Source organism: Impatiens glandulifera, chromosome 1 (assembly GCF_907164915.1).
Source record: "Impatiens glandulifera chromosome 1, dImpGla2.1, whole genome shotgun sequence".
NCBI classification, from domain to species: domain Eukaryota; kingdom Viridiplantae; phylum Streptophyta; class Magnoliopsida; order Ericales; family Balsaminaceae; genus Impatiens; species Impatiens glandulifera.
Genome location: NC_061862.1, coordinates 82,280,661 through 82,295,245, shown reverse-complemented (window position 1 = coordinate 82,295,245; position 14,585 = coordinate 82,280,661). Strand labels below are relative to the sequence as shown.

General features: G+C 33.3%; 1 protein-coding gene across 4 annotated transcripts; it reads right to left on the bottom strand.

Annotated features, from left to right (window-relative positions):
* Positions 1–1,965: 1,965 nt before the first annotated feature.
* Positions 1,966–14,127, bottom strand: LOC124919102 (lysine-specific demethylase JMJ25-like). Of its 4 annotated transcripts, XR_007097554.1 has the most exons (16): positions 13,390–14,127; positions 13,172–13,287; positions 12,978–13,074; positions 12,749–12,890; positions 11,946–12,015; positions 11,083–11,848; positions 10,636–10,965; positions 9,215–9,575; positions 8,822–9,138; positions 7,863–7,935; positions 7,689–7,774; positions 7,277–7,396; positions 6,063–6,298; positions 5,756–5,850; positions 2,402–2,467; positions 2,151–2,221 (listed from the first exon to the last, which is right to left on the bottom strand). XR_007097554.1 is itself a non-coding variant. In XM_047459259.1 (14 exons), the coding sequence occupies exons 1-14, from the start codon at positions 14,017–14,019 to the stop codon at positions 2,156–2,158; spliced, it is 3,240 nt and encodes a 1,079-aa protein (XP_047315215.1). In that variant the 5' UTR covers positions 14,020–14,127; the 3' UTR covers positions 1,966–2,155. The 4 variants fall into 4 exon arrangements, 3 of the variants coding, with proteins under 3 accessions (XP_047315215.1, XP_047315217.1, XP_047315218.1); XM_047459259.1 differs by lacking the exons at positions 5,756–5,850; positions 6,063–6,298 and having other exon boundaries at positions 1,966–2,221; XM_047459261.1 differs by lacking the exons at positions 5,756–5,850; positions 6,063–6,298 and having other exon boundaries at positions 1,966–2,221; positions 8,822–9,129.
* Positions 14,128–14,585: the final 458 nt, after the last annotated feature.

The window sequence follows — 14,585 nt, the reverse complement described above, 5'->3', positions numbered from 1 at the left end:
ATCTCTTTTTTTATTTTAATTAAACAAGTGTTGTAGCTAATGAATGGAGGAATATTGTTAATTTGGATCAAATAACATTTTTTTTAAATCGAAAATTTAAGTAAAATCATCAATGAGTGAATTCGTAAAATCTAAATTTTATTTTAAATTTTAATAATTTAATTTAAAAAATATTAGTTTTATATTATTATTATTATTATTTATATATATAATTAATTATTTTATATTTGTTAATTTTACAAATTTTTATATTTAAATATAAAACTAATTAAAAAATAATATTAAGTAAATAACATTATAAAAAAATATATTTATAAAATTAATTATATTAACTTACTTATTTGAATAAATAATATATATTTTTTAATTTATAAATACAAATTTATTTTTTCTAATGTAAAATAGCATAAAATCGTAAAATTAATATTATTTATAAACTTATTAAATCGTAATATCTTATTATCGTAAATTTAAAATTATAAGAATTTGTCTGTTTAAGAGTTACTTAAAATTAGACTCATTAACCTTATCAACTCTTAAAATTTTAAGAGTCATTATCAAGTTTGTTAAAATCTCGAGTTTACTTTTAAAATTTTACGATTTTATGATTTCAGAAAAAAAGTTAACGAGTCTGATTTTAAGTAAACTCTTAAATAAGTAAACTTTTACGATTTAAAATTTACGATAAACTTTGAGACTTTATAAATATATTCGATTTTACGTTAAAAAAATAAATTTATATTTATAAATTAAAAAATATATATTTATTCAAATAAAAATTTAATATAATTTTTTTATAGTGTAATTTACTTATTTTTTATATTTAAATATATAAAATTTGGTACTTAACTCCTTGTGTACATAACCCGTAAACACACTTAACCATTTAACCGCGTAAATCTTGTCGTCTGACGGACTCAAATTCAGAACATCTCAAGGAGACTGAGGATATCCACATTTTATTGTCGTTAGGTTAGAAGAGGGGATATATATATATAACTAATATTTTTCAAATTAAACTCTCGACTCTAAATTTTACGAATTTATAATCACCGAGTTTACGTGAATGTTCAATTTTAACCGTCTTGGTAGTTATTATTACACAACAATTGAGTCAAAGCCTGTAGATAAATTTTAAAAATAATATTTTTTTAATATTCTTGTGGCTTTTTTAATTACACGGTTAGTAGGTACAATATAACTTCGATAAATGAATATATTTGTGGGAAAAAAATATTCATTTTGCGAGATTATTTATTTATGAATTAATGAATATTATATTTATTTATCGATAAATGATAATAATTCATTTAAATGATATTTTTATACTTTTTTTTGTTATTATATCATTTTGTATATATTAAGTTCAAATGTATCTGAAACTCAAGATAGTTATAACTTTGTATGTAAACCTTAATTATAATCATACTTTTTAGAATTCTAGAAGTGGTACATGTTTTACACAAAATTAAGGATCAAATGTATTTTGGGAAGAAATAAACAATCAATTTTTGAGGTATTTTATAAAAAAATATGACTTATTAATGTGTTTAAAAATATATTCATTATTATTATTTAAAATAGAGTGGTTATTTAATTATATTTAGATATGACCCGTAAAGACATTATTTGAATAAATTTATTTGTATTTATTCGTTAATACATTAAACGAGGTTATTCATTAAACCCGAAAAAAATTATTATTATTTATTTATCGAGATTCTATTGTAACATCAATAGAGTGAAAAATAGAAATTTTAAGGTTAAGGTACCACTTTTTCAGTTACCTGCTTATACAAGTTAAAACTACATGGAGAGTTTGATTATTACAAATTTAAATAGACAACCCAAATGAAGCAACCTAAGATAATATAACCCCAAATAGGTTTGATTTAAAGTTAAATAAATTGATAGAATATTAAGAATAGAATATGAAGCCTAAATCATAAAAAAGAGAGTAAATGCTGTCACTGTAACTAGGTGATTAGAGTGTCTGAAAACATACTTATTCTTTACAGCAAAAATCTGATGGTAAAAGTGGACATATTCCTACAAACAGTGATATTTAAAATAAATAAAAAAAGATTATTCTTAACTTCATAACAATACAACAAAAGGCAGGACAAGAAGAAAAATGCTTGGTAAAGAACAGTCCCTACAACTTCTTCTTCCTCCTACCACCCCTTTTCTTGACTTCCTTTGCACTACTATATGAAACCTTCTGCAAAGGCAATAACACAACAGTCAATCAAGTGTAAGAGTGATTTCAGGTGTTACAAAAATTAAGCAAACTACCAAAGCATCATTTACATGGCAAAATAACAGAATTGTCAATTCTGTACAGAAAATAATGCATGAAGAAGACCAAGAATGGAAGATAAAATATGTATATCCTTATTACCTTAAGGGAAGACGGGTCCAATTCCTCCACAGCATGAATCATCGCATGAAGAGCCATTTTTTTCACCTGTTTCAAAGAGAAACTTCCACCATTAAATTCAGTATCTAAACCATAAATTGTCATCCATTTCATAACATGAATACAAATGTTTGGAAGGTTTTTATAGTTTCTCATCTACTTCTGGATTGACATTCAATTATAGTCTAGTTTCGAAATTCTTCAGGTGCTTTTTTAAAGATGTCCGTGCCTTGGTGTCGTGATGAGAAGACTCCATTATCAGTCCTCTTACTAATGAAGTGTTCAATTGCTCATCAATTTCCACATGTTCAGTTCAATCATGCATAGTGAACTGAATTTTACGCAATTGATTGAACTGAACACTCATTGTCACATATTATTTGGATAGGATATCTTGCTCTCAGATTGATACCTTTTAGTATCATTAATTTGCCACCATATTCCTAACAGAATTAGCATTGACACTACTATAGAAAATACTATTAACTTTTCACTACATAATATGCAGTAGTATCCAGATGTAGATTGTTAATCCCTTGGTGACACTACCCAATATTCTTTGGTATAGACGTCCACGGTTCAGACTATAGACCCTATTCAAGATCCCCATGAGATATCATAATATACATGTCAGCACCGACGGATTTCCCAAAAATTTACTAATACAACTAGCACAAAGCTTATATCCAGAAGAGTGTGTTAGGCATATTTCCCTTTATTTGGTTCCATATTGTTCATTTGTGGATTTAATATAGAATTTGGATCCATTGGTAGTTTCTCATTTACAACCACTTATACTACTATATCAAGGACAATTTTTTGTTCCGACAAACAGATCTCTTTGCGGCTTTTGGCTATTTCCATCCCCAAGAAGTATTTCGTTATCCCAAATCTTTGATTTAAAATTCTTTAGATATAAGTGATTTAGCGAGAGTTAACTTGTGGGACTTACCCTATATTATTATTTTCACAATCTCCATCATTGTATCTCAACCAAAGCGGGGAAGCACATACATATGCAATTCAAAATGATTGGCATTGTCATGGATCATTGTTAAGCTTCTCATAAAGTGGTGTTGAGGAGTGTATATGCAGAATGACAATCGCTTGATTGACATAGTCAATGCAATCGCTTGATTGACATAGTCAATGCAATTCAAAATGATTGGCATTGAAGACAATGGTCGTGGATCATTGTTAAGCTTCTCATAGAGTGGTGTTGAGGAGTGTATATGCAGAATGACAATCGCTTGATTGACATAGTCAATGCAAGAATATTTGGTAGATTGACAACAATTGAGTGCTTATGGATATGCTACCATATGAGGGATGATCTCACTTAATTTCATCTATATCCAGATGTAAATCTAGCAATCTAGATTTTTTGTAAGGTGAAACTAAAAAAAAAATGGTCAACAACCTTCATTATAGTACCTTCTTTCTTTTGAGAGGTATCTCCTCTTCTAGCCTAGTGACAACAAGAGGTGGATATCCCCAGCCTTTTTGAAAGGTCTTGAGTTCGAGCATGTCAGACGGCAAGTTCTGCGCCTAGTTAAATGGTTAAGTGTATTTGCAGGCTATGTGCTTAACCCTTTGTGGTCACATTTTTCTTTTGAGAGATGTCCCAAGGATTCATTCCACATACATCTTTCGTACAGCCCATTGATTCATTCCACATACATCTTTTGTACAGCCCATTGACACTTCGGTGCATGAATTGGATCCATTTAATCCACCAATCATCCCTATTCACGAACAACCCCCGTACCCAAAACATACGCGAGCACCTGCTTGCTGTTGTGCAGGCTCAACAAAACCGAGTACAAGGTTCTAGAGCTCCTACTGAGAATGATGAACCTTCTGAGTATGGAGACTACGAGAGTGATGAAGACGGATACATTCTTGCCTCTCTGCATGTCAACAAAAGTGATCCTCCTCCATCGTAGAGACAAGCTCATCAATTTCTCTTGGTGGAGGAAGAAGTGTTGACCGTCATGGGTGAGTTAATGGCAAAAGGTATTTTGGTTGTATTAACAAACAAAAAAGTTCTATTTGGTTTCAATAGGAACAAAAATAGTAGGAAAAAAATAGATTAGATGAATTGAAATTTGTGGAGATGAAACTAGTTGAACTCGTTACTCATGTCATTGATGATGTATTTGTGGATCATTACTGAAACCACATCGAAATCATGAAGAATATGAGTAAATGTGGAATTATTTAATCGTATCGTTAATAGCGCTAGTATTGTTTCCACATCAAAAACCAATTAATTTACTTGAGACTAGCATCAAAAGCAAGTGAGGCCTTGAGTTTGGAAAGATCTTTAAATATCAATGGAGAATGGTTATGTAGATTGGTAATTAAGTCAGTTTTCTACATTTAGTATACTCATATAGCTCACATAAATAAGGATTTGTATTAATGAAATAGTAAAGGAAATAAATTGTTTTAAGTATATGAAATTAGAATACCCTCATCTATAATGTCATATAGAAGTTTGTAAGTTGTTCCGTTCGGTCATTTTTCGAAAAGTTCAATTGATTTTCATCATAGAGGAGTACTATGTGAGACTGCAAAGAGTTTGATTTTCATCATAGGAGAGAACTACTATGTGAGACTGCAAAGAGTTTGATTCTCATCCTAGGAGAGTACCATGTGAGACTGCAAAGAGTTAAGCCAGTTTGATCGTTTTATCATGATGTATTATGGAAATGCAAAGAGTTAATTTATGGGACTGGTCAAGAGTACTATTTCTACTGAGACTTGAGTTCGGAAAGATCTCTAGATATCAAGGGAGAAAGGTTGTGTAGGTTGGTATTTAAGAAGTATGCAAGTACATATGCGGGTTCAGTTGTTTTTTATTGAAAAATTCAGCCTAATTATTGTTATTATCCATTGTTTTGTCAATAACTTACAGGTTGTATTTGAATTTTGCTATAAGTCCCCAAATTAACAATAACTTTTTTCTTCTTTTATTTATGATCATTAAACTGAATGTCCAAAAAATGGGTGCATTTTTAGTAAGAAATGATGAAAGATGCCTCTCAACCTTCAACTTAAGGCATTCTTAATGTAAATCAAACATGTGACATTTGGTCTCTGAGATCACCAAGGTACGCTGATGAGTTAATATACACCCTTTAAGTGAATGACAATTAATCTCATATGCGTGGATCAAAAGAGGTGTTCCGTTGGAAGGTTTTCTGACGGGTTATAGATTGAGACAATCATGCAACCTAAACGGTCAAGGTCAGTAAAAAATCGATTTGAGCGATTCAGTTTTATTTTGATCAGATTTGGCCGGATCGATTCAGTTATTTCGGTTTTACCTACCTTTAGTGTCACATCCTAATGGCAAGATTGGCTAAATCCAAGATATAGATTGCTTAAAATTCAGCATTGTCAATTGTCCTCATGATGCTCAATTCCTGAAAAACACAAAAATGAGCAAAGAACTTAGTTTCTCGGTGGTTAAGTTTGTTAACCGAGATAAGATTAGATTTATGTTCAGGTGCAAGTAGCACCTTCTTTATAGTAATTGGAGCTAGAAATTTCAAATGACCTATTTTGATGAAATTATCATTGAGTTTCATTTGCTTTGTGCATAATGAGGGGTGCATAATAAGAACGTAGAGAACACCTTTTTTTCACCAATCGTGCTCATAAGCTCCAAAATTGATTACTTTTAGTGTGCATTACAGACTTGCTGAAGCATGGCTAGTTGTTCTTTGGAGAATGGAGCACTTTACAATGAGGAGACGATGTGGATACATTGTGCCACTTAGTTTTTCACGGCAAAAAAGCAACAAGAATTTTTCTCCAATGATGCGTCAGTGTCGAGATCATGTCGCTCTAGCCATTGATGCGCCATTCCACCTACGGTACAAAATTATCAATCTTCATCTCTTTTTATTCACAGTTGGTGGAGAATGCGACACGGCAACATTTTAATTTCGAAGATCTGTTTTTGGCCCATAAAGTTTGTTTGTGTTTTGGGGCTTGTCTCAAGGCCTCCACACAAATGAGCTTCTACAACAATTTGGTATTATGTCAATCCAACGGACGTCGCACTAAAGACGTTCCCCGACACCTCTACAAGTTCTTGACATCGGCCTTGGTTCTGCGATTACCATCAAAGCCACTAATTTTTTAGTTGAATCGAGTACTTCAAGCCTCATCGTTTGGGTTGGGGTTGAATCAAGTCACTCACAAGTCTCAATGTTTAAGAAATGTGCTACCTAGTTTGAGAGAGAAAGCGAAAATAGACAAGCTAGGCTTTTTTTTATTGTTTTCTAAAGATATAATAGAATACAATGGTTGAGATATTTTAGGAATTTAAATCAGGTCTAAACTTGTACGAATATAATGCAAAACAGTTAAAATCGAGAGTTTATTTAAAATTGTTGATAAGTAATAAACTCGTAAAATCGAGAGTTTACTTAAAATCGGAAGAGTTTAATTTGAAAAAATATTAGTTATATATTAATATTATTTATATATATATATATAATGAAGTATATATACATTAACCATTTTAAAATTTTATATATTTAAATATAAAATTAATTAAAAAATAATAAAAAGTAAATAACACTATAAAAAAATATATTTACAAAATTAATTATATTAATTTATTTATTTGAATAAATAATAACATTTTTTTAATTTATAAATATTAATTTGTTTTTTAATGTAAAATAGTTAAATCGTAAAATCGAAAATATTTATAAACTCATAAAATTTTAAATCCTTAGAATTATCTATTATGAATAATATATTAAAAATATTTCTCCCTTAGATGATGCATGCAAATTTGATAAGAATTCACCATATAGCACAAACAAAATGAGATACCTCCAACTTGTCCTCCTGAGCCCTATGATTCTGAGGAAGTAGACGAAACTCCTCCGTCAAACGAACACATTCATGAACATTTTCAGGGGAGACAAAATCCATTGCGACCTTTATGCACGACTACAATTCAAGATTAGTAATATAAGATACCATTCTATTGAGTCTGCCTCCAATAAACATCACAAATTAAAAGCTAAGAGTTACAGGCAAAGTGCATATGGCAAAATAAAAATCATCATAGGTATTGATCACAAGTGAGGTTCATATTGTACTATGCATGTTTGAGAAAACCTCATCCCATGTATTGTTACTCAGATAAGAACATATTACCTGCTTAGTTTTTAACTAAATGGTACAAGTGTTGGATACACAAAAAAACACAATATAAAACTGAAATGTAGAAACTATTTACCTTAAGGTTTCTAACTTGATGTGGACACCCAGCAGGTATGAAAACAGCTTCGCCAAGTTGTTGGACAAAAGTCCACGGCTCAATTCCTACAAAATCGTAATCAAAACATTCACCCTGGAAATTTGAACTGAGACAAGGAAACCTATGTGGTTGATAATAGAATGAGAAACAAACCAAATTCCTCTTTAAGCTTTCTTTTGTGTTCCAAAGTCAAATAACAGGTTTGGTCATGAATGGGGTGGATCATCTGTCACATAAAATATCCGGATTATAAATAAGCAGCAGAACAAGTAAAGGCTGCCTAACATAAGCAAATTTCTATATCCAAAAATTCTTTTAGACCACGGTGACTATTATATATAACACCAAATATCCCTAAATTTTCTGAATTTGTAGGTTACAGCAGAATTTTAACAGTAAAAATATAACTTGCTATTAGAAGAGAGCATCTGAAGCAACTCTTAACCTTACATCCTCTATCAACCAAGGTCCATCTTTTCCAAGAGAAGTTCAAAATGATATAAAACAGTGGAGATGTTACCATTCACAAAGAAGGGAAATTCAGTACAGAATTCTATTTGGTACAAGGAAAGTTCCTTGATGAACAAAGAAATACTCTCTTTTGGTGATGAAGTGACTGGACCTAGAAGACATTCTTTACATATGACCACCAAAGAAGGTCGATCCAAGGAATGGAAATAATACATAATGCAGTTCCAGTCCAAGATTGACAAAAGGAAAACAGTATTATTTTAAGGAACAAGGAATGCAGTAACTGTCCAAATTTTGCATTTATAAAGTTGGGTAAAATTTTATGTGATTTCAATCTAAAATAAGTGAAATATAACAGTTATAATTTTTATGTAGTGCGTCAGATTTCGGAAGATATTTAGAATTTGAGTAAAAAAAACGAACCATGGAATAACTGGTCGCAGATTTTAGAACATACAAACAATTTTCTTGTCAATTATGTAAACTAAATACAAATGGACAACTTAGTAGGATTAGAACTATGGCATTACGGGCGTCATAAATAGTAAGCAAGTGTTAAGTAGATAAAACTTTTTCAAATGTACCTAATAAACCTTCATTTTTCTACAAAGAATACATAGATATTCTGGGAAAATATTGACCTGATGCACTGGAGCCCCATAAATATGCCTGAATTCCTTGAAATGCTTCAACAGATATTCCTGCAGCTTCGGGACATCTTCTCGTCGAAAGATATCCCAGAGAGCCCCACCATCAACTTTATCAAGCTCTTTCGAGTCTGATCCTTGAATTTCACAGCCATTTTCATGAGCTTCATCTTGCTCCAGTTTTAGCACTATGCTTGCTTTAGAAGCTTCGGCTACATTTTTTGGTGAATCTTCCATTGTCTGTCCTTCTCCTCCCTCACCTATGGTGCTTATCACTTCCTGGTATGGTTGATAGACCACATCTGCATTATCTGAAGACACTTGAGAACAAAACATACACCAATTTGACATCTTCTATTGAGATTGTTACATGGTCCAGTTCATTACCTGTTTTCTTGGTTGTAGAGTCATATCCACCTTCAATCGTGTCCTTGTCTTCGAACATACCAGTAGAGGTGTTTGTATCTTCTTTACATTTATCAATGTCTAACCGATTTATTCCATTAGATACACTGGAAGGATTTCCCTCCAATCCAGTAAAAGTATCTCGTGCATTTTCACTGGTGTGAGTGTGGGAAAGCTTTGTTACTTCATCATTGTCCTTGAGAAATGTGACATTTTCCGCCTTTTGGCTCCTCCCAAAGATTTCAGTTTGATCTTGAAGAAAATGTTCTCGTTTTAACTTCTTTATACAGTCAAGATGTTCTGGTGTAAGGGTAATTCCTTGAGTGTGTGTCAAAATATTCACCTACAAAATACCACTTATTAGGAGACAAGCAAGAAAACTCTTCAATGCCAATAGTCATGTAAACCTTTGAAAGCAACCCTAAAATCAATAGAGGATTAAAATCAAAGCAATTGTTGTCAATCCAAAGAATAACAACAGATAGTGTTCAAACTCTAGGGTTAAAACAATCCAAGAAAGAGGGTTGAGAAGCCAAAAGAAATCAAGACTCATATGCTCATCATACTAGTCATTTGACAACCATGTGTCATGTCATTGTCCCTACGGAATCCTAATCTCTGTTCCGGATCACATTCTTAGACTTGTCTTAAAGTTACAATTACAAAAAATATTCCCTGAGTTTTTCTATTTGCCGTTTTACAATGACTTGATAAAAAGAGCATAATAGAACAGAATTGGATGAATCGTGCAAGTTCATTGGAAGTATATTAACATAATGATAGAACAGAGAAACTAAAGACAAAAAAAAAATAGAGAAATTTCTTCATTGTGAGACCATGTTTTAAATAATAATAACTACCGAAATCTTAATGGAACTCTAATTACTATCTTTATTTCTATTTAATCTCTTAACTCTATACAAGCTATTGCTTCACTTATAATTATCAAACTAATACATATCCTAATTAATCATTATCTAAGCCTTGTTTGATCTTGCGTTATTTGGAAAAACCAAGTAAAAGTGGATTATTTGGATAACCCACTAGGTAGCTCAAGTGGTCATGCCTAAGAAATCAAAGGTCTTAGGTTGGATTCACACTAAGAACGCCTTAACTTGAAATGGAAAGCCATGACTTTGAGGGGTCGTGCTAGCTTTCTAATAAAAACGTGGATTATTTGGATAAAATAACCAAAATAACTCTGTATTTAATATTTTAAAATGCTATAATAAAAAATAAAGTAATTCAATTTTAGTTGATCATTCAAATAATGTGATGGAAGAAATGATGGTTCACTAGATAGTGGATATTTGGAAATAATCTCAAATAACCCACATCAATCAAGGCCCTATTTTTAAGGCAGATCCAACTCCATTAAAATGTGTTACGAATGAGAGACATACTGCATCAGACATATCACAATGAAGCTTTGTGACAGAATCTCCACGTCCCAGCTCCTCGGTGACTCCATAAGCAATATATGTTTTGGGGCCCAAATCAGGCTTCAATGTTTTCTCAGGTAACTTTACAGCAAGATTTAGGAAGCCTTCGCGAGGGTGTGTATACTCTTTGAACGGCAAACTACTAATAAACTCAACCCCATGACGAGGCAATCGCTCTTCAAATAAGCTGGATGGAGGCCAATCTTTCAACTTGAGAATTTGAGGCCATCCACTACTGTCAAATCTCCCCTCCAAATATCCTTTAAAGAAATTATGAATATTAACCTCCACCTGCATTTCAGAGGAAGAACAATAATATAAGAGAAAGTGAGACATAACTTGAAACATTGAACAAATGAGCAAATGTTTTTTTTAAATAATTACACGAGGTAAAAGAGCTGATCTGACCTCACACCAATCCAAGCAATTGAGAGCAGCTACATCTAAGAGCTTTGAATGATTAACATGCTTCATTTGGCGGCATGCACGCCACATTACCATTGGTTCCCAGCTCAAACCTTTTGTAGTTTCAAGGACATCAGTAACAATAATGGGTTCTCCTTTATACCAATGCCACTGGAAATGTTTCAAGTCCTCGTGCTGAATATCTTTAGCTCTTGGACAGTACAAATAGTTGTCAGCAGAATCTTCCCTGGAAGCTGTTTTTCTTAGATTTTTTTTAATGCGGTCGTCAGAATTCCTCTCCTCGTTGCAATTGGAACATAGATCTCCTCCTTCAGTCATGTCCTTAAAATCACATGTTTTCACAATCTCTTCCGTCTTTACTAGCAACTGAGAAATAAAATCTTCAAGAAATGTGCACCTTAATTCTAGATTACCATGGCCACATCCACCATCACTGACTGAGGGACAAGGGATGCTACCATCTTCATTCGCTTTCCATTCACATTTAGGGGTAATGTGCTCCATAGTACTAGTTTCAACTGGTTCCTTTGATTTTCTGTTTCTTGTAGATCCACTAGCGCCACTTTTAGGTTTGATTCCCTTTCCATGCAAGTAATCTAATCCATTGTCAACATATTGTTTAAAAACCATATTCTGGCCTCCCTTCAGGTGGCCATTACGCAGCTCCCGGCAACAGGCTAGACAAAGGTCATATAAACAATTTGGACAGCTTCTATGGAAGTCAACAATAGAAGTTTTGCAGTTATTGCTGCATATAACATGCAATAAGATTGGTCTATCAGATAGGTCTATCAGATACCATATAAAGGAGGGCAAGATAGAGATGTAGTAGTGAGAAAACTAACCAATAAACACGTTCAGAATCATCATCGGGGGATTTTACCTGTTGCACTTTTGTTTCCAACAATGACAGGCCTAAAAAAACAAACAGCCATTTTGTACATCAGCAACACACATTTGTAGGGCTAAGTGGTACAAAACACAAACAAGCATAAGTTTCCCAAACTATTACTAGGTGCAAAAAAACACAATTTTACATATTTTGCAAATCAGAAGAATTACTTCCTGTCAAGTTTTCCCAAACAAGCATAAGTTTCATAAAGTACTATTTCCTTGTCGTCCATTTCAATGTAGAAATTTAGTGAATAAGAAGAATTATTATATAGCTGAAATAGACACACAAAAGACTAATTAGCAATGTCTAACGAAGGAAGTGAACAAACTACAAATTAGTGAAGCCTAATTAAGGAAACACATAAAACGGAGGTAAGACGATTAGGCGGAGTGATGTCAAACTTTTGGGTGATGATAATTCAGCCCAAATCTGAAGTGGCCTAAAGATGAATAGGTGCTGACTGCTGAATTTTGAGATGGGCATGAATTTGGTCCAATTAAGAGATGGCCCAATTGAATTACCCTAGTCCAAGGGAGATAGCCAAATTGAAAGATGACCCATATAGTGGCATGTCCTTGTTTTCACTGAGTCAATTAGAATCCCTTCAATTTTGGTTCATATACAACAAATTAAATCAACGAAACCATGTCAAAAGGCACCTATGGTTAGTAATAAAGTTACACTATTTGCTGTTCTGACAAACAAACAAACAAGGAAATTGGGAGTCCCCAAGAACCAGAATAGTGAGACTACCTCGAATTTTAGCCTCAACTTGTTTTTCCACGGTTTGGTCCTCGTTAAACTTTTTCAGAAATGGAATAAGTTCTAGCAAAATGTATTTTGAGAAATGGACCTTGTCTTCTTCAGAAACTTCTGCCTTCAAATTTTGGAGTTCCTACAACAACGTGAGCAAAAGAATCATAATCTGCCAAATAACACCAACAAGCAATCAATGAAGATGATGAAGCCTATCAAAACTGACAATGGGTACATCCAAACGCAAGCAGGCCTTGCAATTGCAGTTGAAGCAGCAAAATGGACAAGCAGCAGCAATATCCTCTTCAGACATCTTTGGATACCTGCACAAATAAGAAAGTTAAAAACTTGAATTAAGAATCATAAAAACAGTGGAAGACGCAATCTGACTAAGAAAATAAGAAATTTGTGGTTTTATACCAATTTTTAATGCAGAAAACACAGTATCGCTTCCTCTTACAACGAGTGCATCGAACTACCCTCCCTTTATCATTCCTCTGGCATTGGTGACACATGTTCGACAAAATACCATTCCCCTGCATTCCAACATCCAAAAAGCAAAAGACAAACATGAGTTCACGAATGTGTGCGTGTATATGCGTGTGTGTGTGAGAGAAAGAGAGAAATCATCATAATACGTTCTCGTCTTTCTTTATCCCGCGCCTGGGTTTTGGTGTAGAAGCATTGAGCTGTTCAGCTTCCATATTTAATGCACTTGTCGATTCGGGAAAATTCTCCTCAACCCTATTAAGTCGCCGCTTCCGACCTCTCTTATTTATTTCAAAGTTAACAATTGCACCCTTCCCATTTCCTTTAAGCTCATCTAGGTCTTCTTGTTCTCCCATCACATAATCGATATCTTCTCTCTTCTTCCTCACTCGACCCACTTTCCTCCTCCCTACCCATTCCTTCAGTTCATGATTTTCCACATCAACGCCTCGATTTTCAACTTCCAACTTCTTCCTCCCCCTTTTCATGGGTTGTTTCTTCTCCAAATCTACTACCTTCTCACCAGATTCACTGTTTTCATCGCCTTTCTCGCCGCACTCGTCACCAGCTGATTTAACTTCGCCGTTTCCATTATTATCGTCAGCTTGAACAGCAAAAACGTTTTCTTGGTTGACAGGTGAAACGTGATGTTCTTCTCCTGTCTTGATTTTGTTTATATCATCTTCAACATGATGTTGTTTATTCTCGTTGGCATCTATTACCTCGGTATGTATCTCACCGCCCGCCGAACTGCAGACAGCTTCCCCAAGATTATCCATGGAAGAGAACTAGTGAAAAGAGAGAATTGGAGGGATATATGGGTTTAGATGTTTTCGAAAAGATCGTCCATTTTTGTGCCCTAGATAGCGTATCTTTTGCTCGTTTGATATGAGATTTTTTTTTTTAAATCATTCTAATCATTACATCATTAATTTCATCGATTAAATTATTCTATATTATTTTACAAATTTTAAATAAAAAACATTAAAAATCAGAAAACCCAACCTATACAAACAGCTATTTTTATCTATAACAAGAAAAAGTTATTCTCACCCACCTGGGTGATCTAGTCCTGGCCAAGAAGAAGATGATTCGCCGACAATCACCGGCAACAACATTTTACGGACAGACAACAAGCATGCAGACGCAATCTAGGCTATCTAGCTCTCAACTTCGAGAGTGCTATCCTGACTCCCAGTTCTAGAACTCTAACTAAAAAAGAAAGCCTAATAAAATCCCTACAACACTTTGCATCAACCATCGGCGGTTGTTAACAAAGCGGCATGCAAGGAAGCAAAGATGAACCGGCTTGGGGAATAAAGAATCTGATGAACATGTTTGTGCC